The sequence below is a fragment of a genome, unplaced genomic scaffold (genome assembly GCF_019419815.1).
Source record: "Pyrus x bretschneideri cultivar Hongxiangsu unplaced genomic scaffold, Pyrus_bretschneideri_v1 Contig17, whole genome shotgun sequence".
In the NCBI taxonomy this organism is placed as follows: Eukaryota; Viridiplantae; Streptophyta; class Magnoliopsida; order Rosales; family Rosaceae; genus Pyrus; species Pyrus x bretschneideri.
Window position 1 is genome coordinate 6,833,150 of NW_025999468.1, and position 23,047 is coordinate 6,856,196.

General features: G+C 37.0%; 4 protein-coding genes across 11 annotated transcripts; 1 reads left to right on the plus strand and 3 right to left on the minus strand.

The window, feature by feature from the left end:
- Positions 1-113: 113 nt before the first annotated feature.
- LOC103946325 (conserved oligomeric Golgi complex subunit 1) lies at positions 114-6,438 on the minus strand. 2 transcript variants are annotated; one of them, XR_001953129.2, is made up of 7 exons: positions 4,330-6,438; positions 3,420-3,614; positions 2,575-2,855; positions 1,933-2,112; positions 1,505-1,679; positions 768-1,080; positions 114-571 (listed from the first exon to the last, which is right to left on the minus strand). XR_001953129.2 is itself a non-coding variant. In XM_009356989.3 (6 exons), the coding sequence occupies exons 1-6, from the start codon at positions 6,436-6,438 to the stop codon at positions 910-912; spliced, it is 3,111 nt and encodes a 1,036-aa protein (XP_009355264.2). In that variant the 3' UTR covers positions 114-909. The 2 variants fall into 2 exon arrangements, 1 of the variants encoding a protein (XP_009355264.2); XM_009356989.3 differs by having other exon boundaries at positions 114-1,080.
- Positions 6,439-7,216: 778 nt separating this feature from the next.
- LOC103946330 (serine carboxypeptidase-like 45) lies at positions 7,217-11,275 on the plus strand. Of its 3 annotated transcripts, XM_048581669.1 has the most exons (11): positions 7,217-7,375; positions 8,406-8,652; positions 8,850-8,951; positions 9,086-9,181; positions 9,288-9,380; positions 9,496-9,566; positions 9,655-9,936; positions 10,022-10,137; positions 10,326-10,418; positions 10,522-10,639; positions 10,732-11,275. In XM_048581669.1, the coding sequence occupies exons 1-11, from the start codon at positions 7,373-7,375 to the stop codon at positions 10,888-10,890; spliced, it is 1,380 nt and encodes a 459-aa protein (XP_048437626.1). In that variant the 5' UTR covers positions 7,217-7,372; the 3' UTR covers positions 10,891-11,275. The 3 variants fall into 3 exon arrangements, with proteins under 3 accessions (XP_048437626.1, XP_048437627.1, XP_009355272.2); XM_048581670.1 differs by lacking the exon at positions 10,326-10,418; XM_009356997.3 differs by lacking the exon at positions 7,217-7,375 and having other exon boundaries at positions 8,397-8,652.
- A 534-nt stretch (positions 11,276-11,809) lies between these two features.
- LOC125476047 lies at positions 11,810-12,782 on the minus strand (the record flags this gene model as incomplete). The annotated part of the gene is made up of 1 exon (XM_048581766.1): positions 11,810-12,782. A coding segment is annotated over one exon (594 nt), but the record flags the coding sequence as incomplete, so codon positions are not given.
- Positions 12,783-17,082: 4,300 nt separating this feature from the next.
- LOC103930147 (replication protein A 70 kDa DNA-binding subunit C-like) lies at positions 17,083-22,843 on the minus strand. Of its 5 annotated transcripts, none has more exons than XM_048581665.1 (13): positions 22,728-22,843; positions 22,353-22,400; positions 21,478-21,635; positions 20,910-21,183; positions 20,701-20,797; positions 20,408-20,532; positions 19,749-19,830; positions 19,516-19,645; positions 19,229-19,386; positions 18,051-18,193; positions 17,756-17,891; positions 17,535-17,658; positions 17,083-17,400 (listed from the first exon to the last, which is right to left on the minus strand). In XM_048581665.1, exons 3-12 carry the CDS (start codon positions 21,628-21,630, stop codon positions 17,535-17,537), a joined length of 1,422 nt encoding a protein of 473 aa, XP_048437622.1. In that variant the 5' UTR covers positions 21,631-21,635; positions 22,353-22,400; positions 22,728-22,843; the 3' UTR covers positions 17,083-17,400. The 5 variants fall into 5 exon arrangements, with proteins under 5 accessions (XP_048437622.1, XP_048437621.1, XP_048437623.1 ...); XM_048581664.1 differs by having other exon boundaries at positions 22,724-22,843; XM_048581666.1 differs by lacking the exons at positions 20,408-20,532; positions 20,701-20,797 and having other exon boundaries at positions 17,085-17,400; positions 22,724-22,837.
- Positions 22,844-23,047: the final 204 nt, after the last annotated feature.

The following is a 23,047-nucleotide window of genomic DNA, read 5'->3' on the forward strand; positions in this document are numbered from 1 at the left end:
CGATTATATTTTTCGTGTCAAACCGAATCAATTATATTTTGTCCTTGGTTGAAGTTGAATGTAATGACGCACCATATATCCCCAAAGTTTTTTGCAAAAACAAAAGAGCTACGTAACAATCAGAAAATCATAAATTCATTTATGTAAGGCTCCTATGTAATACATGTTAAGAGTATTTATACACACAAAATTACATAACAGAGTTCCAGTTTGGTAGAGAATGGTTGAATTTTAACACGAACAATATCGTGCATCCTCGTCGTCCAAGTCGACATGATACCCGAGTCGTTCTCATCTCCAATTCCTTCAGTATTGCGTTAACTTCCATAGATAAATTGAGCTGAAGCCTTGGACTGGACAGTAGACGGGCATTGAAGAAACAAATGGACCATACTTTCAGCTACCTCTCCTCCTTACATAAGGATGGCTCACCCATACGCGGGAGATATGCTTACGTTAAGCCTCCTCTTAAGTCTTTCGGAACACTAACAGCCAACTTTAAAAGCCAAACCCCAAACTACGAACAATGTTGAAGACAAGCGGAAACACAAATTTCACCCAAAGGGGAAATCTAAACACACAAAAGAATCGACGTTTATAACAATAGATGCCAACAAAAAACTATGGCGGCTAAAAAACGAATCAAATTTAGAAAAGAATAAAGCTCCCAAAGCTTCAAACTAGGGTTACTCAACCTCTCATATCTTAACTTTCCTAATCTCCCACCCGATACTCATCCCAAAATTTAGGGTTTCATAATTGCATACCTCCTCTATCAGGTTTCAAATTAAGTACTGCAATCTCCGAGCCATTATCTCATGCTTGGTGAGACTCCGTTGTTTCTCTTCACAGCCATAGATTATTTATATGTGCCCAAATGAAGACGAGACTGAAGGATTCTGTAGGCAATCAAGAGTACGATCTGGAAGCTGTGAACGATGATAGAAGACCTGCAGCCTGGGAAGGTAGAATGTCACCAATTGATGACATGGCGGCCGCTGATCTATCCTTAAATATGCCCACTTGCCCATCCGTTAGCATCGATCCTAGTTTTAAGCTCTCTCCGAATTTACTTCCAGCCTGCCAATCATAGCGAATATCATTTTCACAACCTGGATATCTCAATATCCCAAACAAATGGAACAGTTTATCTGTATTAATTTCCTATACACAGAAACCTAGCAAAGATAAATCATGCGGTAATATCAGAAAAACAAGAGGTATGCCGTGTGCAATCCATGCTTGCTTACAGACCTGACACGCTCTTTTATCTCATTACTATCCAGAAAATTTACTTGTTATAATCAAACGTAATAGTGTGAACAGAAAATGTCTTGCGTTACATGTTTTAACTATGTGTCCCCAAAACATCAGAACCAGAAATATTCACATTTCAAACAACAAATGCATCGCTATTCCAACATGAAACAGAAGTTTTCAGAATGCAACTATGGAAATAGGAAAAACTTGTAACAAGAAAATCTAAAGAGATAGACAGCCTTGCCTGCATTAAAGAATTAAAGATTGGCACTGCAGAAAAACTTGCGTTATCGTCCAAATCTAGCTTACTGGAAAGTTCTCCATTTGTATAAGCTTTCCAGGGACTTCTTGAAGAAATGTCGTCCGAAGAGGTTGGAATGGATGCCTTAGCTGTCCCTCTTGAAGACAATGCTGGAGCACTGGAACACCAAGATAAAGTCAAAGCTTAGAACCCATTATTGAGGAAGATACCCATTGGCAATGAATATTTTTGGACATAGTTAAAACTGGGAAATGCTAATAGAAACAGTCGTATGTACCAAATCAGCCCGTGCAACCCAATTTATTCAGTTCAGTATATGAATGATATATGAGTAGACTCAAGAGTAACACGAATTGTGCACACCATATTATGTAGCAACTAACAAAGTAGAAATTTCAAGAAACACTAACCTGATTGGAAGGTATTTGAAGCGAGGAACTGAAGAGCATCTCATGATATTGGACTCCGAATTAGTAGGAAGTTTTTGAACAGTATCTGTGTACATGCGATTAAGTTGAACAAAGAATCCAAAGAGGACAGCATGGCGTTGGTAGGACTGCTTCTCATTTTCCCAAAGATACGGCTCATACCTTAAAATGAGATAATGTGATAAAATACACAAAGTCAAAATGCCTAAATAGTTATACAAAATGATTAATAATATAAGAATTCAAAACATAGAGCCACTATAAGCACGAATTCTATGCTATAATAAAAACTCACTAGAGCTGTGGTTCCACTATAGATGATTCACTAGTTGAATTATGTTCCATAGAATACATTGTCCTAATTTCCCATGCTTTTCTATTTATGATCCAAATCCTCAGTTTCCCTTGTGATCATAACGTCATGACTAGCTACGCAAGAGAAAAACTTCTAACTCCTGAATATTCATTTCTCTATGAAGACAACCACCAGAGATAACCCTTTAATGAAACAATATGGGTGAAAGATGCATGAAATGAGACACCAGTCTCATGTCCACACTTCTGGAAGCTCAATATATTTGTTTAGATTTCTAACTTTTTATTCACGAGAATATATTAACTTACGTAAGCCAGTCTATGGGATCCAATCTTTGCGAAAGACGATTTATCAACCCATCAAAACGCTCTCTAATGGCAGATTTCACGTGGCTTTGGTCCTGCTTCCGTCTGAAAGGACTTTTTGTCTTTAGGTATACAGATGACTCCTCACTCAGATTAGAATCACCCCCAGAAAGGACATCGACAACAAATCTCAAATCTAACAGAACTTGCAAAACTCCTTTCTCTGACACTTGAGATCCACCAGCCTCTACTGTAGAAAGGAAGTCCCCATAAATACCAATGACCTACATTAAAGTATTGCAATCAATATTACAGAAACAAGGAAAAATAATTGAGAGTATATATCAAAACAATAATCTGAAGAAACAACTGGGAAATTTTCCTTTTTTTTTTTTAATGAACATACAAAACACACATTTTCTGTGAATGGCAGAAAAAAACGTAAACTACTTCATTAGGTAATAAAGTTCAATGCAACAAGTGACAAGATGTAAATTTTATTAAAACTGATACACAAGGGCACAAAAATACAATTGCACGAGTTGATAAAAACCAAAATCAATACTAAACATCCCTGAGGTTGCAAGATAAGAAGATAATCTTCAGGCTAAGCAATAGTAAAATCACGAAAAGGTATACAGAAAACTGTAATAGAAACAAAAATCATGTATGATGGCCGGCCAATGACCTGTTGGTCTAGTAGCATGTAAGCCCATTCAAGCTTGAGAAACATGGATCGATTGGATTTAAAATTTAGTGTAGTCATGCATATATACTCATTGGACAAATGAACAAGACATTGATGAATACGGAAAATACGAAGTCAGATATCAAGCTAAGCTACATACCTTTTCCAACAGTCTTAAGGCAAACTTTTGCAGAATTGTTTTGTCAAGAACATGACCTCCAATTCGATGAACTTCTTCACATATACGAAATAGAAATGAGACTATATAGAGAGAAGGCATGCATGGGAGCCATATTCTCATGTCTGATTGGTTATCATCAGACTGCTCTTGCGTAACAACAGTCTCTTCCCAACCCTGCCCAAACAATAAAAAATAAGAATAGGTAATTCATATTCAGTCAACACCATACTCAGCAGACCACAAACACCGTAGCGTAACAGAAAATCCACTCAGTCTTAAAAATAGCATAAGCACCAAATATCTTCAAAAGCAGATGGATGAACACCAAGTGCTCTTCAAGAATACTAATAAAATGTGCACTTACAATTACACATACTTATATGTTCAGCAGAGCCATGGCCTTGATTTAAAACCAAGTTTAAATCATACTACATAATTTACTTCTTCAGGACTGTTCATTTAAACCACAACATTCGTCCTACGTTGTAACTACTACTGTACTACATACAAAATTTTTGTGGCGAATGTTTCTTTACCGTTCTAGACATGCTATATCAAAAAGTTATATCTTGCATTAGGTCTATTTTGCAATTATCTCCAATTATAGCTACTTACGGGCTAGCTGTCATATTATAATAATCAAGAGAAGCTTGCAGTATCAAGATTAGGTTGTTTAGACTCAAACACTTAAACCTATTTAGTTTCACTTATTTCTCAGCAGGAAACAGATGAAATGAAGGATCATTTACACTTCCTTGTTGGCATTCAACAACTTGTTGATTACTAATCACGTAAGATTGCAGTTCATTTCACTTATACTGATTAAAATGTGAAAACAGCGTATAAAGAAAGAAATAACGGAGAGCAAAGTGTGTTGAATGTGCCTTACCCTCAGAGGTGTTGATGATGACAAAGCATAATCTTTTTGAAGATCACGGGAAAGAATAACTGAAAGCTCATCGGACAACCACGACATCCACAAACCATGCGCTCGGATGCGGAGATCTTTCATAGTTGAATTAAGCTCTTCAAGTTTAGGGCTTGCACTTTGGCTGGCTCCAAGCAATGCAGCAGTAGCAGATGAAGTGTGCCTTTTAGAACCCGAGGGGCCATCAAGCACTGGAGAATCCGTGGGAGCTCTAGATTGTCTTGACATGGCAGGGAACTTATCGAAAACTACAGAACCTGTTACATTTACCCAGGATCTTGGAGGGCCAAGAATAATGGGGATGTGTTTGGAGTGGCTCTGCAATGCAAACAGGAGTCTCCCGATGAAAAGTGCCCTGTCAACGGTTATTGGCCCTTGCGTGTCTTTGCCAATTTCCAAATTATCAAGCTCACTAGTCAGTTGCACCAATATATTGGATATGGTCAGGCAACACTTATCTTGTAGATACGGTGCCAGATCCTTTAACCTAGGAGCTGCCTTTGGCGATTCTAAGAAACACAGCATGTCATCAAGAACATCCTTACAGCTACTATCCACGGCATCCCGAATTCCACTCACTTGAGGACCAAAATAGAAATTGAGACAATTCTCTTCACAAGGCAAAGCACTAGTAGTACCTTTCTTAGCATTATTCGATTTGGTTTCTACAAACCAAACTCCACCACCAGCACCAAGGAAATCAATGGGTTCGCCATCCTTAATGTTCACCGCCTTCATGAGATCCTCGAACCTGTATGCCACAATCACCTTCATCCTGGCGACAAATGCAGGTTCGAAGATACTGTCCCAGAGATCTGAATCGTCTCCGAGAACAAGTTCACTCATTCTACTCCATGGCAGGTCAATGTTAGACCCGAAAACGTTCTTGAGCCACTCCAAGCTCCCTTCTAATACCTCTTTGCTGTTCATCGTCTCCCTAATCAATTTCTCAGCCGAGGCGAGCTCATGGCCACTGCCAATTGCATCAATGAGGAACCGCCCGTTGATCCTATCCACCATCTGGCCTCCGCAGTCGTTAAGCCATGAGCAACAAGCCTTGGCAATGTAATTCTTGTCCAGCATTCCCATGGCGGACTCGAGCTTCTCCCGAAACGAATTCCAAAGCTTGACCTCCTCATCTGGATTGGGAATTCCACCGAACAGTTGGGATGCAGGAGGGCAACCCAACACCACCTTGTAGAACAACGGCATGTCGTTCAACACGCGCAAGAAGAGCTCCCCAACCTGCCCCACAGTCACCTGAATCACCCTCAGAGCCTCGCACAGCACTGAAACGACGTCGGAGCACTGAGCATCGGGACGACAAGCGTTGAGTATACCGGAAACCCACGACTTGCGACTGTCGAGGAAGAGGGAGAGGACGTACTCGGGCCGGAGGTCGTCGATCAAAGCGACGGCGGCCAAGGCGTCGGCGTAGGAGGAGATGGGCAATCGGAGCTCTCGATCGAAGAGGCGGTCGCGGGCGCGCTGAGAGATCTGGGACTTGAAGCTGTCGACGATCTGCCACTGGTGCTGAAGGAGAGGGAAGTTGGAGAGGAAGCGCACCTGACCGGGGAGGGCGAGGATGGAGTGCACGTGGCTGGCGCGGACGTAGCGCGCGGCGGACTCGAGAAACATGGACTCGTCGAGGCAGCCCCAGATGTTCTCGGGAGTGTCAACGAGGTACTTGACTCGGCAGGCAATGCCGTAGATGCGGTGGCGGGTCGGGTCGTGGCGGGAGGGATCGGGAGGGTCGGCGGAGGAGGTGGAGGAGAGGGAATTGATGGAGGCGTGGACGGAGGAGAGGTTTTGGGAGATGGAGTGGGAGGAGCGCTTCATGAGAACGATGGAATCGGCTGAGTCGATGAGATCCCGGTAGCGGGTGCCGACGAGTTGACGGAGCTCCTCCTTCTTGGACTGGATCTGGGTGCGGGTGGTGGACTCGACGGTGCGGATCTCGGAAATGGGTTTGGAGCGGAAGAGGGACTCGGCATCTCGAGAAGCGGCGGCTGCAGTGGCGAAGGAACTGGTGGCGGCGCCGCTGAGGGCATCGCCGGAATTAACTCTCATTGCTTTTTGCGGTTGTGGATTGCCAACTGAAAGTGTGGGGACGGGTTGCGTTTGTAACTGTAATTTTTTTTTCTCCGCTTCTGGTTTTTGAGTTTTAGAGACTCGCGCTAGAGAACACGGCTCACTCTTCTCTCTCCGATGATCGGATCCTTAAATTATAATTCGATAAGGATCCGACTGATTGATCCAGATCCGATTATTCAAATAGCATCCAAATCTGTTGATCCGAATAACATTCAAATCCGTTAATCTAATTATAAATAAAATTCGATTCGAATTCCACCCGTTTACCAGTACTAGTAGTTGTTGGTGACACTGGACCACTATCGGTATTCTCTTACATTATTTAAATCTGAACCGTACATGAAAAATCAAACGACGTATATACCCATAATCTTATGAGTATTCCAAATAACACGTATGTTGGATACATGAGCTCTTGGACAATTTGTCTTACACGTTCTTGATCAATTTGTCTTAACACAACTTAGCTAGCAGGTACCAGATAAAATTGGGGCTAGGCAAAAAAATATCGAGAATCGAATCGAACCTGTATCGAACCCGGTTGGTTTGGGTTTTTTGGTTCATTCGGTATGGGTACAAGATCGGTTGTGTTCGGTGCTTATTTGGTTCGGTTTCGGTTCTTGATACCGAACCGTACCGAATTAATTTTTTAATTAAAATTGTGATCCACGTGGCTTGTTTCTATTGGTGCTTATCCGAGTTCACAAGGACTTGGTCACACTGGATCCCCATTGGTCCTTGGTTGCCACTCGTCGCACTCGATGCTAATCAGTCATCTGAGAATTGAATTCTTCCGACTGTCACTTTTCTCACTCCGTCTCTCTCAGTCGCCGGCCGTCCACTCCTCCTCCTCTCCAATCTCTCTCACGGTCTCACCTCCACCGCAACCATCGTGACTTCGTCTTCTCTCATGGTAAGTCAATTTCTTGAATTTGTTTGCATTTTATAAAATTAGGGTTTTAATTTTTAGATTCAAATTGTGATTGGATTCGAGGGTTTCTCTGAAATTGTAAGATTAGGGTTTTAACTTGTTGCTGGATTTTGTAGTTTTGATGTAGTTAACCTCGATCTTTAACACTAATGTAATTGGGATTGGAATTGGGGGTTTCTCTGAAATTGGGGGTCTTTAACATTGTAATCCTTCCGTTGTTTTACTATCGCCATATTGGATGATAGTATCGATTGCTTTTATTAATGGGATGAAAATGATCCCAATCTGTCTAGCTTCAATTGAAAAGAACTGGTTCAATTTGGATTCTGTACGGGTCATCAAACTAAATACTATCGATTCGATTCTGTGTTCTGCATTTGTGTTCTTACTTGTTCATCAAACGTACGGGGTGGGTGTTGGACCCTTGCTGCGTCTCGAAGGGGTAATTGTTTTTATTTTATATGAATTGAACTTATTAGTTATTAAGGCATTTAGTTTGATGTTTGCTATTACTTTTGGATTGTATTAATGCCATAAGGCTTTGACTTGAACTTTGATTTTTCATTTTGGTTTGTACTAATGTCATAAGGCATTTACTTGAACTTTGTTGTTGGATTGAATTTTGTATGCTCAGATTAGTCATGTAGCAGGCTAGCAGCAGGGAGAACTCAATTTTTGTTGCATCTATGTGCACTTTGTTAATTTTGTGCCAAAAACTGATTTGGGCTTTTTTTTCACAAAAACTGAAAAACACTAAAACAGGCCTTGTTCCTTAAAGGCCCAGAACCGAACCGAACCTATTAGGTTTGTACTAAGTCGGTACAACCATTCATACCGTACCGAAATTTTACTATGGGTTCGGTTTTGGTACCACCTCAGTACCGAACCGTGCCCAGGCCTAGATAAAATCGAGATATGATCTTTATATACTTGTATCATCCCACACCACAATTCATATATAAAGCTCCCTCCCTCTCTCTCTCTCTCTCTCTCTCTCTCTCTCATGATGCAGCTTCGACGAGGGAGTATCGTCATCGTCGCCACAGTCTTTGCAACTGTCATCCAAGCGTTTTCCACGGCAAACTCCCTCCAAGAAGCGGATAAATTCACAAGGTTGCCAGGTCAACCACAAGTCAACTTCCAGCAACATGCAGGATATGTAACTGTGGATGAAAAGCAAGAGAGATCTCTTTTTTACTACTTTGTTGAAGCACAAACTAATCCTGCTTCCAAGCCTCTTGTTCTTTGGCTCAATGGAGGTGAGCTTCCATCGAAATCCGTAACGAGTAATATAATCCCTACCGGAAACATTTTACGTGTTATTTGTTTTTGTTATTCATACTGTTTCAGCCAACTTAGTGACGCTTGCGTCTGCAACATTTTATACAATATTGAATGCGTGTTACGTAGGACAATTACGAACCAAATAATTGAGCTTTGTGACTTTTAATTGAAGGTCCTGGTTGTTCATCTGTTGGAGTTGGAGCTTTCAACGAGAACGGACCTTTTCAACCAAGCGGAGACATTTTACTCAAGAATGATTTTAGTTGGAATAGAGGTGATTAATCCATTAAATTACTCTTTAAGTGATCACATTTGTGTCACTGTAATTGTTAATGAGCTTCTGATCTGGATTATTCACGAAATGTTGATACTAATGATGATGGATTTTCTCGTGTTTAATCTTTTCAGAAGCAAATATGCTGTACTTGGAGTCACCTGCAGGAGTTGGCTTTTCCTACTCAGCAAACAAATCATTTTATGGCTTCGTGAACGACGATATCACAGGTTTTCGGTTCACATGACTTTCTCAATCCTCATTCAACCAACAAAATATAACCTGAAAATAGTAAACATTTACATTCTGATCATGTTCCGATTCTCTTCTTTTTAGCACGAGATAATATCGAGTTCCTTCAGCGCTGGTTCGACGAATTCCCCGCCTATAAAAATAGGGATTTCTTTATCACAGGAGAGAGCTATGCAGGTAACATCATTTACTTGTAAACACCATCATTTTCTATCAGTAATGACCAATTAGAAAACTTGAAAGGTACAAACTTACGACGTGCTTCTAAAAAATTCCATTCTGTCACTGCCAGGCCACTATGTTCCACAGCTTGCACAACTCATTATCCAATCAAAACTGAAGTTCAATCTGAAAGCAATAGCAGTAAGCAAATGAGAATCGAAAAAGTGAAGTAACTTTGGAGTTGATGTTTTCGACTAAGATGTCACGCTTGAGCCTTTTTTGCTTGCAGATTGGCAATCCTCTTTTAGAATTCAATTCTGATAACAACGCACAAGCGGAGTACTTGTGGTCTCATGGATTAATATCAGATGCGACCTTTGAAAATTTGACTTCAGTCTGCAACAATTCTGAAATTATTAGACAGGTGAGAATTCGTGGTGGTCCACTTACCCCTGCTTGTGATGCAGTGGCGACCCAAGTTGAAAGTGAAGTCCCTGGATATTTGATTGACCAATATGACGTTACTCACGATGTCTGTTTATCATCTGTTGAAGCTCAATCTTTCCAACTGGTAAGCCTTGGTATTTTCTCCTTTCAATTCTTTCAAATTCTCTACGTTAATACACAAACTTCCAACTCACTGATCACATCTGCAGCAAAAAACAGCGAAGATAGATGTCTGTATCGCAGATGAAACGGTTTCATACTTAAACCGACCAGATGTACAGGAGGCACTTCATGCCCGAGTCACAAATTGGACAACTTGCAGCAAGTAATCATCTCATCTCATTTGAATCACTGATGCACATAAACGTAGTAGGTTCTGAAGATGAATCAAAACATGAAAAGAATTCCAATTATACTCCAAACTATTCAAAGATTGAAGAAATGTTCCTTGTGCAGTAAGTCTTTTCTGTTTACTGTGCTTCTAAATTTGATTATCCTCTTTTACATCGGAAGTGTCCTCAAGTATGACATGAAAAACGTGGAAGTGCCGATGCTTCCAGTTTTAGGTGACCTTGTCAAGTCTGGAATTCGGGTTTTAATTTACAGGTGATGAGTCTCACCGTTGTACAAATCAAAACTCTTGCCATCTTCGATAATTGTAGTCTTTTAGAAATTGTCCTGAAAAGTTTATCTTACATGTTTTCCACAGTGGAGATCAAGATTCTGTTATTCCACTAACGAGTACACGGACACTGGCGAACAGATTGGCAAAGGACTTGGGGCTACAAACGAATGTGCCTTACAGAGTCTGGGTTCAAGAAAAACAGGTCGGTTCGGGAACATAATAACAGTGGAAAAATCGGATTATCTACTTGTGGCCTTAGCAGTTGTTATCCTTTATAAATTTTTAAGTTTTCAGGTTGCTGGATGGACACAAGTATACAGTGACGCTTTATCTTACGCTACCATAAGAGGAGCAGGCCATGAAGCTCCAATTTCGCAGCCAGAGAGATCACTACTTCTGTTTACCTCATTTCTGAAAGGAAAGCCACTGCCAAAAGCCCTCGCTAAGTACTAACTGACCAAATTGCAGAAATCAAGAAGAAACATAGATATTCATTTCTTACGCGGAATTATTGAGTGAACAAATTGTGAGAAAATCGGTATACTCATGAGAACAAGAATGTCAGTTTTGATTAGCGCTTTTTCTCTGCATCAATACAGACATTCGGCGGCATGACAGGCAACATCCGAATAAAACTTCTTCCATATGTTTATAAGAGTTTAATTGACACCCCAACAGAAATCGAAATTGTACGTCTGAGTTGTATTTCAAAATGAGCATGGTTAATAGCCAACTTATACAAAGCGCGTTGTATTTCAAACCAGTAACATACATCCATGTCCTCTCTCCAGTTCTTACTTCTTATGTTGCATAATAACATAACATGTTTAAATTCTTAGATTGTTCGCTGCTAAAACAGAACCCTTTGTAGGAGAATTTGTACGTGTTACTTCGCATTGAGGCACACCATATACTTGGTGAGGCAAGATATTTGATCACCATTGGAGGATAAGACTCAGGCTTTGACAATTTCCTAATGAAAGTTATGCAGATTATTTTTATTTTCCTCTTTCGAGAACCTTTAGGTTTCTTTTCTTTTCTTTCTAGCAAGACTGTAATTTTTAGTGAAATAAGAGAGGAAAGTGTTCGGGCAGGAATTTCGTTGGGAAAGGTCCCTGGCTCGAGCTCACAGCTCCCCGAGGAGTTCGCACTTTGGTTGTTTGTCGGGCTCCTGCTTGTCGGGATGCTACAAGAGGAGGACACAGTTAGTTCTGAAAGGTGCCTTTGTGGGGCCTTCCGTATAGGCCTTTGACAATTTCCTAATGAAGGTTATGCAGATTATGTTCATTTTCCTCTTTCGAGAACCCTTTAGGTTTATTTTCCTCTGTTTCTAGCAAGACTGTAATTTGTAGTGAAATAAGAGAGGGAGGAGTGCAAGATAAATTTATCAAGAACGAAAGCATAACCAAGGTAACCGCCTTCCAACAATGAATTAATTAAATTAAAATTACAAAGCAATTGCTAATCTCTAAACAAAACAATAGCAAGGCGAACATTGTTCATAGCCAAACGGTAAATCAAGAGTTAAACCAATCAAACCAAAAATTAGCAGAAGACTAGAAGTTCGATAACCAAGGATTCGAGATGGTGTCCTTAGTTAAATCTTCTTCTGTAATTCTGTGTTCAAAAGCCACGCACTCGGCAGCATTGGACATTTCACTGGCAATGGAGGCTTCAATTCCATGGCTGAAGTACTAGCAGTAGAAGTAGTTTTCATCGGATTCTTCGATTCCATGACTGAAGTAGTAGTACTAGTAGTAGTACGCCGGATTCTTATTAAAACCACCCCATTGGGCCAATTCATGAGTAACTTTTTGGCCTAATGCGTCGTGAATAAATGGATTTACAGGGTCCTGAGAGGGGGGCATCTGCACATCAAAATACGCAGGGTTCAAGCGTCGCGGTGTTTTGCTTGAGCTTGAGTGAGTTGGGGATAAATTTTGATTTTGTTTCACAGCATAATATCTTTCCATGGAATCAATCTCCAGTGTTGATGCCTGTATCTTGGCTTCGAGAGAAGTAATGAGTTTAATCAATTCATCTTCTGAAAATAGGTCAATTCGAGCATCCCATGTTGGGTACTTATTTTCGGAAATGTGCTTATTGCCCGGTTTTTGAAGCTTGGGATCGACATGATCATCATCATCACCATCACCACCATCACTGTGATCACCGTCATCACCGTCAGCATATTTCTTCATCTTGGCCTCATAAAAATCAGATAAACTGAAGCTTCTCTTTAGGAAACCGGGGGCAGCAGCATCCTTGGAAGCCTTGTACCTGCCGAGAATGCGATTGAATTCAACTGGATCTTGCGGCCATGTCTTCGGCTGAATTCGACCCGTTTACCGGTACTAGTAGTTGTTGGTTACACCGGACCACTATCAGTATTCTCTTGCATTATTTGAATTTGAACCTTCCATGAGAAATCGTACGGCGTATGTACCCGTAGTCTTACGGGTATTTCACCCCATGTTGGAGACTGATGCTTGATTGAACGAGAGCGTACGAACGATGGAAACCAGCTTGATAGAGGTGGAGAGAGTAGGAATAAGTGTCTTCTTCCCACAGACGGCGTCAAATGTTGATGCACAAAATCAGTGAAGACTTTGGAACAACGTAAAGTATCAAGTTTGTGACCTTCGCTCGGTTGCTCCGGTCACCTAGTGAGGATAATATGTAAGGAGATAGAGATAGGGAAGCAAACATAAGATGTATGTGGTTCACCCTAAGTCTGGCTACGTCCACAGAGAAGGGGAGTTCTCATTAATAGTGAAGGGTTTACACATACATAAGTTTAAGCATAGTTATCATCAATGGGTTCTAATGACTAGTTTAAGTACAATAATGACATTAGGAATTAATTGTAGGAGAATTATCTTCTTTTATAGTTGAGGAAAGTCTTTAGCTTTTGTTCGAGGTCGATGTGGGACTCTGTGAGTTTTATTTTGACGTTGACATATGTCGTGTTATGATTGGCCTCCTGGTTGGTGGGAAACTAATGTGCTTTTGTAGGGGTGCCTCAGCATGAACCCCTCAGTGGGTCCTTGAATGTATGATGTTGACCAGTGTTTAATAGTTTCGGGATTGATCAAATATGGTACAAACAACTACATTTGAAACCCTATAAGAATATTCTTCTTACTCATCCTTATCTATGCATAGTTGTCCAAGCTTGCTGTCAATGAACCGTTGAGGTGATGCTAAATGAGCGATGGGTGTTTTCATCAATTGAACAAGTGTCTTGGCAAGGTATAGCACCATGGGCTTTGTTCACTAGACTATGGTTAATATTCCTCCTCAAGCTAAGCTGCGAAGATTGAGCAGTTTGCTTGGAACTAAGCAGCTTGAAACGAGCTTTGGATAAACTTTTCAAAATTTTAAACTACAAGTTGAGGAAAAGAATCATCTTTGTATATGGTTTGAATTGATTACAAGATATGTTGCTAACTTTGAAGAAGAAAGAAATGGAAGACCTAAAGCTCAAAACATAAAGAGTAAAACAATAGTATTTATATACATGACTACATTTGAAACCCTATAAGAATATTCTCCTTGCTCATCCTTATCTCTGCACAATTGTCTAAGCCTTGCTGTCAATGTACCATTGAGGTGATGCTAGATGAGTGATGGGTGTTTTGATCAATTGAACAGGTAGCACCATGGGCTTTGTTCACTGGACTATGGTTAATATTGCGAACAACACAACACCAAGTCAATCTGTTTTGTAAAACATGTGTATCACACTTTTCTGGTCATTTTCTTTGACATTGTAAATTTTAAATAAAAAAACAGAGTGGGAGAAACAAGGACCCAAATTCTTATTTATTTATTGATTCATGAAACGACACACAATATTTACTTCCACGGTACGTAAAAAAATGTCAATGTAATACTAATATATTGAACCATACAAAAATCACACTCCTTCGTTGGGGCGAAAAATTGAAATAAAATACCAGTATATAAGATTCATAAGTTCAATATACAAACTCGTGAGTGGGGTACCAACATATTAAACTCAAACTAGTCTAGTAGTCAGAGTCTTGGGATCCCCTTTTTTTTCAAAAAATGGAGATTGGTTGTATGGCCCACACCACATTGAACTTCAATGGTCCGAACTGTCTATTTTTCAAGTTGTACCTTACAGATTATCCTTACAAAATATTAGCCAAATTAGAAATATTTGAGGCATCTAATTGAGTTCAAAGAAATTGACAAACACTGTGTTCTAAAAAACATTGAAACATTATCCTGATAATTTGACAATTAAATAGGCAAATAGTGTAGCAGTATTGTTAAGTTTCTGTTAAGGCGGTGTATTCGACGAGTAAGGTAAATGACATTGAATCCGACAAGAGGAAAAAGAGAAGCAAATAATCAAAGGCGTAGCCAAGGCGATAAATTTTATGTGTGCAGTGCTCCCGGGTTTTATTCAGACATAAATTGTTTGGGCGGCGTGCAAAATTTTTATAACGAAATTTGTTAAACACTTTAGGATTTTATCGTCATATGTGTTCATGTAGACAAATGCCAAGTAATATGCTGAGTGAGGTCAAGACCTCATGCCAGGTGATGTCAACACGATCCGTCAAATGTTGTCGAGATATTTTTATTAAACATTTCGTCAAATACTTTATGAGCACAAAAAGATCTTGATCGGACATCCGAATGGCCTCCACATGAGTTTCTTTTTTCTTTTCTTTTTTTTTTCAGCATTTAGAGGGTTCCAAGACCAAGAGTCTCTACATGGGTCCGCCAATGAACATGTTGTTAGCCATATAAGGTTATACAATTAAAACACAAATGAATGAGTGACTAACTTGATTCCAATGGTGGCCATGGAAGTCGAACACAAAAGTAGCAGAGCACGGCAACACCAAAATCTTCTATAAACACCTAGCCGAATACAACTATTCTATGGGAAGCATTATTTTGTGTGTCCTAGGGCCTATAGGGACCGGTGTTTTTATATAGGCTAAAAGTTAGGGTTTCCATCCATAAAGGAAACCTAGACTTACTTTATTAGCCTTCAATTCAAGTATCATAATCATATTTAATTAAGGATTTCATCAATCTTATTTCCAATATAAGACATCTTATATAGGATCGATGTCTTTAAGAGATCAAAGTCGATTTATATTGGATAAATCCAACACATCATACTTCTAACGTATATTTCTATGTCCTTGCACACTTAACCTCGTTTTCGAGTACTCAATCCGCAAAGACAAAAGAATCTGCCGTCATTGCCACACGAGAAAACAGCAAAACATGGAACTGCGGACAACACAATACCAAGTCAATCTAATTTCTAAAACATGTGTATCACATTTTTCTGGTCATTTTCTTTGACACTGTAAATTTTAAATTAAAAATAAAGTGTGGGAAAAACAAGGACCCAAATTCTTATTTATTTATTTTTCCATGAAACAACACAATATTTACTTCCACAGTACGTCGGAGAATATGAGCGTAGTACTAATATATTGAACCATACAAAAATCACACTCCTTCGTTAAGGTGAAAAGTTAAAATATAATACCAGTATATGGCATTCATAAGTTCATTATACAAACTCATGAGTACGGTACCAACAAATTAAACTCACACTAGTGTAGTAGTCAAAGTCTTAGGATCCCTTTTTTTCAAAAAGAACCATCTATTTTTCAATTTGCACCTTATAGATCATTGTTGCAAAATATTAGCCAAATTAGAAATAATTAAGGCATCTAATTGAGTTCAAAGAAATTGACGAACATTGTGTTCTAAAAAACATTGAAACTTTATCGTGACAAATTGACAATTAAATAGGCAAATGGTGCGGCAGTATTGTTATATGCATCAAACATTGTGTTTTAAGAAACATCAAAATTTCAGCATGACAATTAAATGGGCAAAATGTCTTGGATTGAATTGTTTCAAAAATGATTTATGAATCAAGACTTACAAAGTAATCAGTTTGGATCGTTGTAGTCCGAATCAGAATGGGTCCCACAGGGCCACAATAATCCCCATTTTCTGAAGAAAAAAATAGAAATCCCTTCCCTGCCTAGGGTAGCAGTATTGTGATATGCATCAAACTCAAGACATCCAATCTCTATATATATGCATAACACTCGCTTAGAACCTCAAAGTAGAGTACCTTTCTTGCAAGAACAAGTTGTACTCATGAACATTTATGAACTGGTTTTGTAACAGGTTGTCCCGCCAATAAATTGACAATTAGTCAATACTAGCAATGGTGTCCGCGCGTTGCTGCGGATCTTAAAATTACCGAACATAAAAGAAGAAAACAACCAGTGCAAACTTGTAATGGATAGTTTGTAATTAATAGGTTTTTAGTATGTTCATACTATTTAAACACAGAAAATATAGTAAGAAAAAGAAGCAGAGTGTTGGCAGAAAGTGATGTAATTTGCACTATACCTGTAGTTCAAGTCTGTGTAATCAATTTTAGTTGTGAACACTGGTAACATATATAACTTAGAGAACAAAAAACAGCAGAAACTGAAGAAGAAAATGATGTGCACATAGAATATACTGCAGTAACTATAAATTAAGGTTAGAAGTGTTTTGATATTAATATAAATTTGTGGTGGAGAATTAGGAATCAGAGGATATGCAAAGAGTTATAAATATCAAATACAAAATGGACAAAATATTTTTACAAAGTTGTCTAAGTATATATAATTTACAGAAAAGACATTATCAAATGCCTTATCATCAGCATACAAAAAATGATTTACCTCGCATTCCCCTTTGACAATTAGTGGTTTACTGGCATGACTACTTGAACAAAAAATATTGTAAAAGAGCACACTGAGTATGGGGAATTGATGTGAGGATCGACTATTTACACACAAAAAATTGTCAAACTGATAGTTGTTTGTTTTGGATTACAGATGCCAACATTCTTTAAGACATGAGCAAAGGTTTTTTGCTTTTTGGTTGAAGCAGTCACTGCAGAAAAAATAGTTTTCATCATGAGAAAAAAATGGAAGCTAAAAATGAAAGATAATGTTAATAAATGTGTAATAAATTTTTGAGATGAACAGATTCATAGCATGGAGCAATTAATAATAAACTATAGTTACCTAGTTTTTTTTGTATGGAGCAAAGTCTGCCTTTGAGCTGGTTGGTGACGATTTTCTTTTGAACAATTTGATTGGAACTTGATCCTGATCTTGTGCATCTATTTCACATATTTCTTCTGCTTCACTGTATCACAAATATTTAAGATATGAAAAAGATAAATATAGACCGTATTGAGTTGAATTTGAGATACAGTTGAAAATATTGATATATAGTGTATAACCTTGTTTTAGATGGTACAAAAAGGGCTCTTCTAATTAATTCTCTTTTTCTTTTATGTGAATCAGTAATTATGTCAACAGGTGAATCAGTAATTATGTCAACAGGTGTGCTTGAAGATGAAACTGCTGTAGAAGAGACTGTAACTTCTCTACTTAGAGATTGTGGAGTTGTTGGTTGAATGGTGATGTCCTCAGAAATGTTATAGATGAGAAGATCATTCGAGTTCAATGAATTTCTTCTGCTTCCAAATCGAAGGTGATAAAATTTTTTCTGCCCTATAAGTCTAAGAAACTCACTTGGCAACTGTTTTTGATCCACTGATCTCTGATTGAAAACCAAATCTTTACAGGGTACACCAAAAACTTTTTCACCTGATCTGCCAATAATAAGAGCACTGATCTCGTCTGTCTTATCTTCAAGAACTAAGAACACTTTGTACCTTCATTTAAAAACATAATGTATAGAGCTTTATATGTTATTGAAAAGGCCAGAGAAAAGGGATGATTTTATACTAATTATCCTGTATTAGCTATACATATACGTATATATATATATAATTTTTTTTTTAAGTGAAGCAATAACATTTTAAAGAACAGAACCTTCGAATGGTATTTTGTGCTTCTCTGTTGAGAAATTGCAGATTGTATAACATATCTTTTTCTAATATTTGAAACACTATTTGATATTTGAACTGATAGTTAAACTAAATAAATGAAGGCATTAGATGCTGTTGGTTTTTTTTAGATGGAAGTTGGGTGCAAAACTTAATAAACTAAGGCATGGTAGTAATGATAAAATTTGGTGAAAATGACATTGAATTAACTTAGGATATATTGTTAGCTCTTCATTGGACCAGTACTGAGAGGTATACAACTTGAAAAATACATGCAAGTCAAGAGTTTGAACAAATATTATGACCTGAAACAAATTGACCAATATCAAAAGCACAGACATGGCTAGGTTGGTTAATATATGAATGATTTGGTGAATGAAATGTAATACTTGTAACTCCTAGTTTTTACACTGAATGTTGAACAAAATAAGAGTAAAAAGATCAATGACATCTTGATTGAAATGAAATACTTTTATATAAACGCTAAAAACCAAAATGTTATCAAACTAATTTGCAGTTGGAGAAGATAGTTGAAAAATTAATTATAAAAATGAGAAGAGTTAAACTAATTTAGGCATTGTTCTCAACATTATTAGCACAGATCTGACTTGTAGGAAAAAGAACTAATGCTAACCTGAAGAGAAAGGAGTTAATAGTAAAGAAATGCTACAAATCTTATTAACAACATCTATATCTACAACAGAAGAAAGCAAATCTTGATTCTAATTGCAATTATTAATGAAGTGATTGGGTTTCAGGTTGTAGTTGATGCTATTTAATTGATTATTGGTTTGATAAATGAAATCTAAACTTGCAACAATTCATAAAATAGAAAATTTGAAATAATGTTAGAATTATTACCATGGAGTGGGAATCTGACTTGGATGTTTTTGGCAAATAAGTTGACCACTTGTTGGATCTTGATGCATTTGTTTTGCGCACGTAGGGCAAGCCGTGTACCACCATTCATATTTCGTATTGTATCGCTTAATCGATGCTTTGCATAAAAATGTATCATTCTGTGGAATGTTGAAAAATTTGTATTAACACAGGGACAAATTATTAAATAGATAAGTTTAATGAAATAACTTAATAAAAATTGAAAACGTTTTTATTGAACATAATTAAAAAGAAAACATTTTATATACCTTATATAAGTCGGGATCCAAATATCCTAACTCCTCAATTGTCATCTTTTTCCCAGTTCGGAAAATGTCTTGCTCATTGGCTTGCTTGGAAGGAGGCAGTGTTTTAATGGGATGAGGCCAGGTTGAAAACCTGTAATCATTCAGATTGAAAATTGAAAAAACAGAGATAAAAATAATTTTATATATATATAACCACGCTATGATTATCATTCTATGAAAGTGAATGGACTCACACTGATTTGTATGTATTCAATTCTGGAATGTCTGGATCTATAAAGAAAAGTGTTGAACCAGTGTTGTTCAAGATGATGCTATCTGTGCATTAAACAAAAGTCAAGATATAAAAAGAGAAAAGTTATGTAATAATTGACATTTAAAATAGTTTTTAATCCAGGCAAACAAAAATTGCAAATCATACATTATAAAATTTAATATCGTTTTCTAGATTTTAAATAGTGTATTACAATAAAATCATATCTAACTCAAAAAGGGCAGTATGAAAATTAGGTTTCTTGTATGAAAAACTACCTATACAATATGTTTGTTCTCGTAATAACATCCGTTTTGCAAATATGATGTAGACCTCTTATCAACAATTTGACTGTTTTCTATGTGAGAAGCTTTGTTTGATCATGATTAAATGAAATGTATTTATTGATGTGTAGAAAAATTGCTAATTTACACTTGTAATTATGTAATATTATAAGTTAACATTTTTTTTTTACGCGTATACGTAAAGATATGAGACATTAATGGAGTCAATGTTTGAATACGCTTTATAAAATAAAATCACCAAACATAGTTTTGCAAGGGCAGAGAAACAAAATAAAAGTCAGTTTAATAGCTAAACAAATTAGAAAGAGACAAAAAAAAAATTTATTAAAGTAAATACCTCCGAACAGTTTAACCTTCAAGCTTGTAAAAACAATAATGATTGGTTGGTCTAGTTGTTCTAATGAGAAAGCAGAAAAGGCATGTGCAACATCTGACCATAGTGTGATCTTAGCTTCTTCATTTCTGTAAAACAACGCAAGCCAAAAAGGATAAAAAAAATTTTAAAGTCATGAAAATCTTTGTATTTCAAATTATTGGAACTATTTTTAATAGAAGAATATGATTATTAGACTATTGAAATGGAATTGACAGGTAAAAAGCTTTTAAATTTTATTATGGAGACGAAATGACCTGATGTTTTGGATAACCAAATCACATTTGTCCTCAATTCTCTGATTGATCTGTATTGGTTCTAAAGGCTGGACTGAAATGAGGTGGCCAATAACATCTTCAAATTTGAAAAAAAAAAAAAAAACAAACAAATTGGTAAGCTCATAGGAAATTGTTGAATAAAATAGGCACGAACATTTATTAAAATGTTTATTTATGTATATGATTACCCGTCAAGATATCACATTTGTTTAACCGATGATATAATTTGTTATAATCCTGCAAGAAAAATCTGTGTCGTGGAATAGGCGGAAAGACACTTGCCAACTTCTTAAAAACCGTCTTCGAAGTGAAAATGATTTGGGTCTCATGTGGAACAACTCTATATTGAGCCCTTGCATAGTTAGTACGGAAATTCATGATCTCATAGCAAGTGCCTGCTTCAATCTTTGGAACTATTATTTCATAGTCCATTTCAGTAGAAGATGCTTCGATAGCTTGTTGCTTGATAATAAAAAAGAAGATTGTAAATAACAACAGTGAATTAACAACTATAAGTAACAATTCAAAGGAAATGAACATGTGTACAAAAAGCTTTGCAGTGCACATGATAAATGGCAAAACAAATGTATGATTTGAGAATATAAAACAGGATAATAAAGAGTTTTCAAATAAATTGTACACAATCTTTAGCACAGCCAGTATAAAAACTACGTCATGCGCTTTAAAGATAATAATTCATTCTTAACATAGAAGATCAATCGTTTATAGTCATTTGATAAAAGAATTATGACAAACCTTTTCATCAACCAATATACAGTGCAAGCCTGTATATTTGTCGCCCATGCCTGGGTATTTTGGTCTCCATATCCTACAAACACGTACTTTAATTCTGACAATCTTTTTATATGCCGTCAATTGATCAAGCGGAGTTGGACCTTCGTCTTCCATTTAATCTATAGAAACGAAATATTTATAAATTTATAAACGGTGCAACCAAGGAGACTTAAAGCATCAGTCACAATATATGCATTTTTATAAATATTATAAACGGATAAAAAAAACTGTAATTGAAATTTGATTTTGAGCGAGATCAGTTATTCAATAATAATAGTGAAATAAAAACACACACATTTATTAAATAAGTTGTCAGTCTCTTTTGATTAATACGATCAGACAAAAGAAATCGTTTGTCGATCCTATCAAATTTGATTAAGCATTGAGATGATTTTGATACAACAAATAGTCAACATTAAATAGCTCTGTACAAAATAGTATAATCTAGTTAACAAAACAAAACATACAAATACAAACGTTGTATCACAAATAAATCCGTATAAGAAAAGGGGGAATTGTTGTTAAATTGCAGCAGGAAAAACAATTAATTTAATAGTGTTCTTATTTGGTTATAACAGAAACATCACCTTCTTCACTTTTAACAACACACAATCCATATTAACAAAAGCATCACCATCACCAGTTTAATAACAACACTTGATATAGTATATATAACACTTATATAGCCTGATATATTAAAAGATATCATAGTACAGTCTGAACAGAAGTAAAACCAACCAGGCAAAAAAAAAAAAAAAAATTGAAGTGAACACTAAAACATATGATTTAACACTGAGATCAATTGATAAAAGGAAAAAGTAAAAAAAACTTAATACCTGACAAAAGGAAGCAAGAACTCCAGCCAGAAATCCTCAAGACAGAACCTGTTTCCCAAAAAAAAAAAAAAAAACATGAATATGCACGCTCCAACGAAATAACATCATAAACAGCAAAACAACATCACAATTGCAAAGGAAAAACAAAAACTCCAAAGCAAAACAAAATCGAAAGCAAAAAGCACAACAAAAATGAGGACCAAACTTAGAAACCCAAATTGAGCACCGAAGTTAGAAATTTAGATGTGCAAGCAGCAATACCAAAAGAAGAGAAAAAACATAAGCCCGAAGCTAAAAAAAAGAAGAAAAGAAAAGAAAATATGACAGCAAACGTGCAGCAAAGAGAAGAGAAATAAAAGAGAAGAGCTTACAAACCCAAATTTGCAAGCAGCGATAGAGAGAGGGGAGAAAACGCCGAAGTCGAAACCAAAAAGAAAGACAAATGAGAGAGGAAACGCGCAGAAAAGAAACGAAAAATAAAAGCGAAGAGCTAAAAAGCCAAATGCATGGGATCATTAACACGTGGTTTGCCCTAGTCAATATAATATATATATATATATATATATATATATATATTTATCTCTTTGTTTTTCTCCGACCTCGCATCACCTCGCATCATGACATAGGACTATCTTTTATGCCCTGCCATATATATATTTATACATACATACATACATACATATATATATATATTT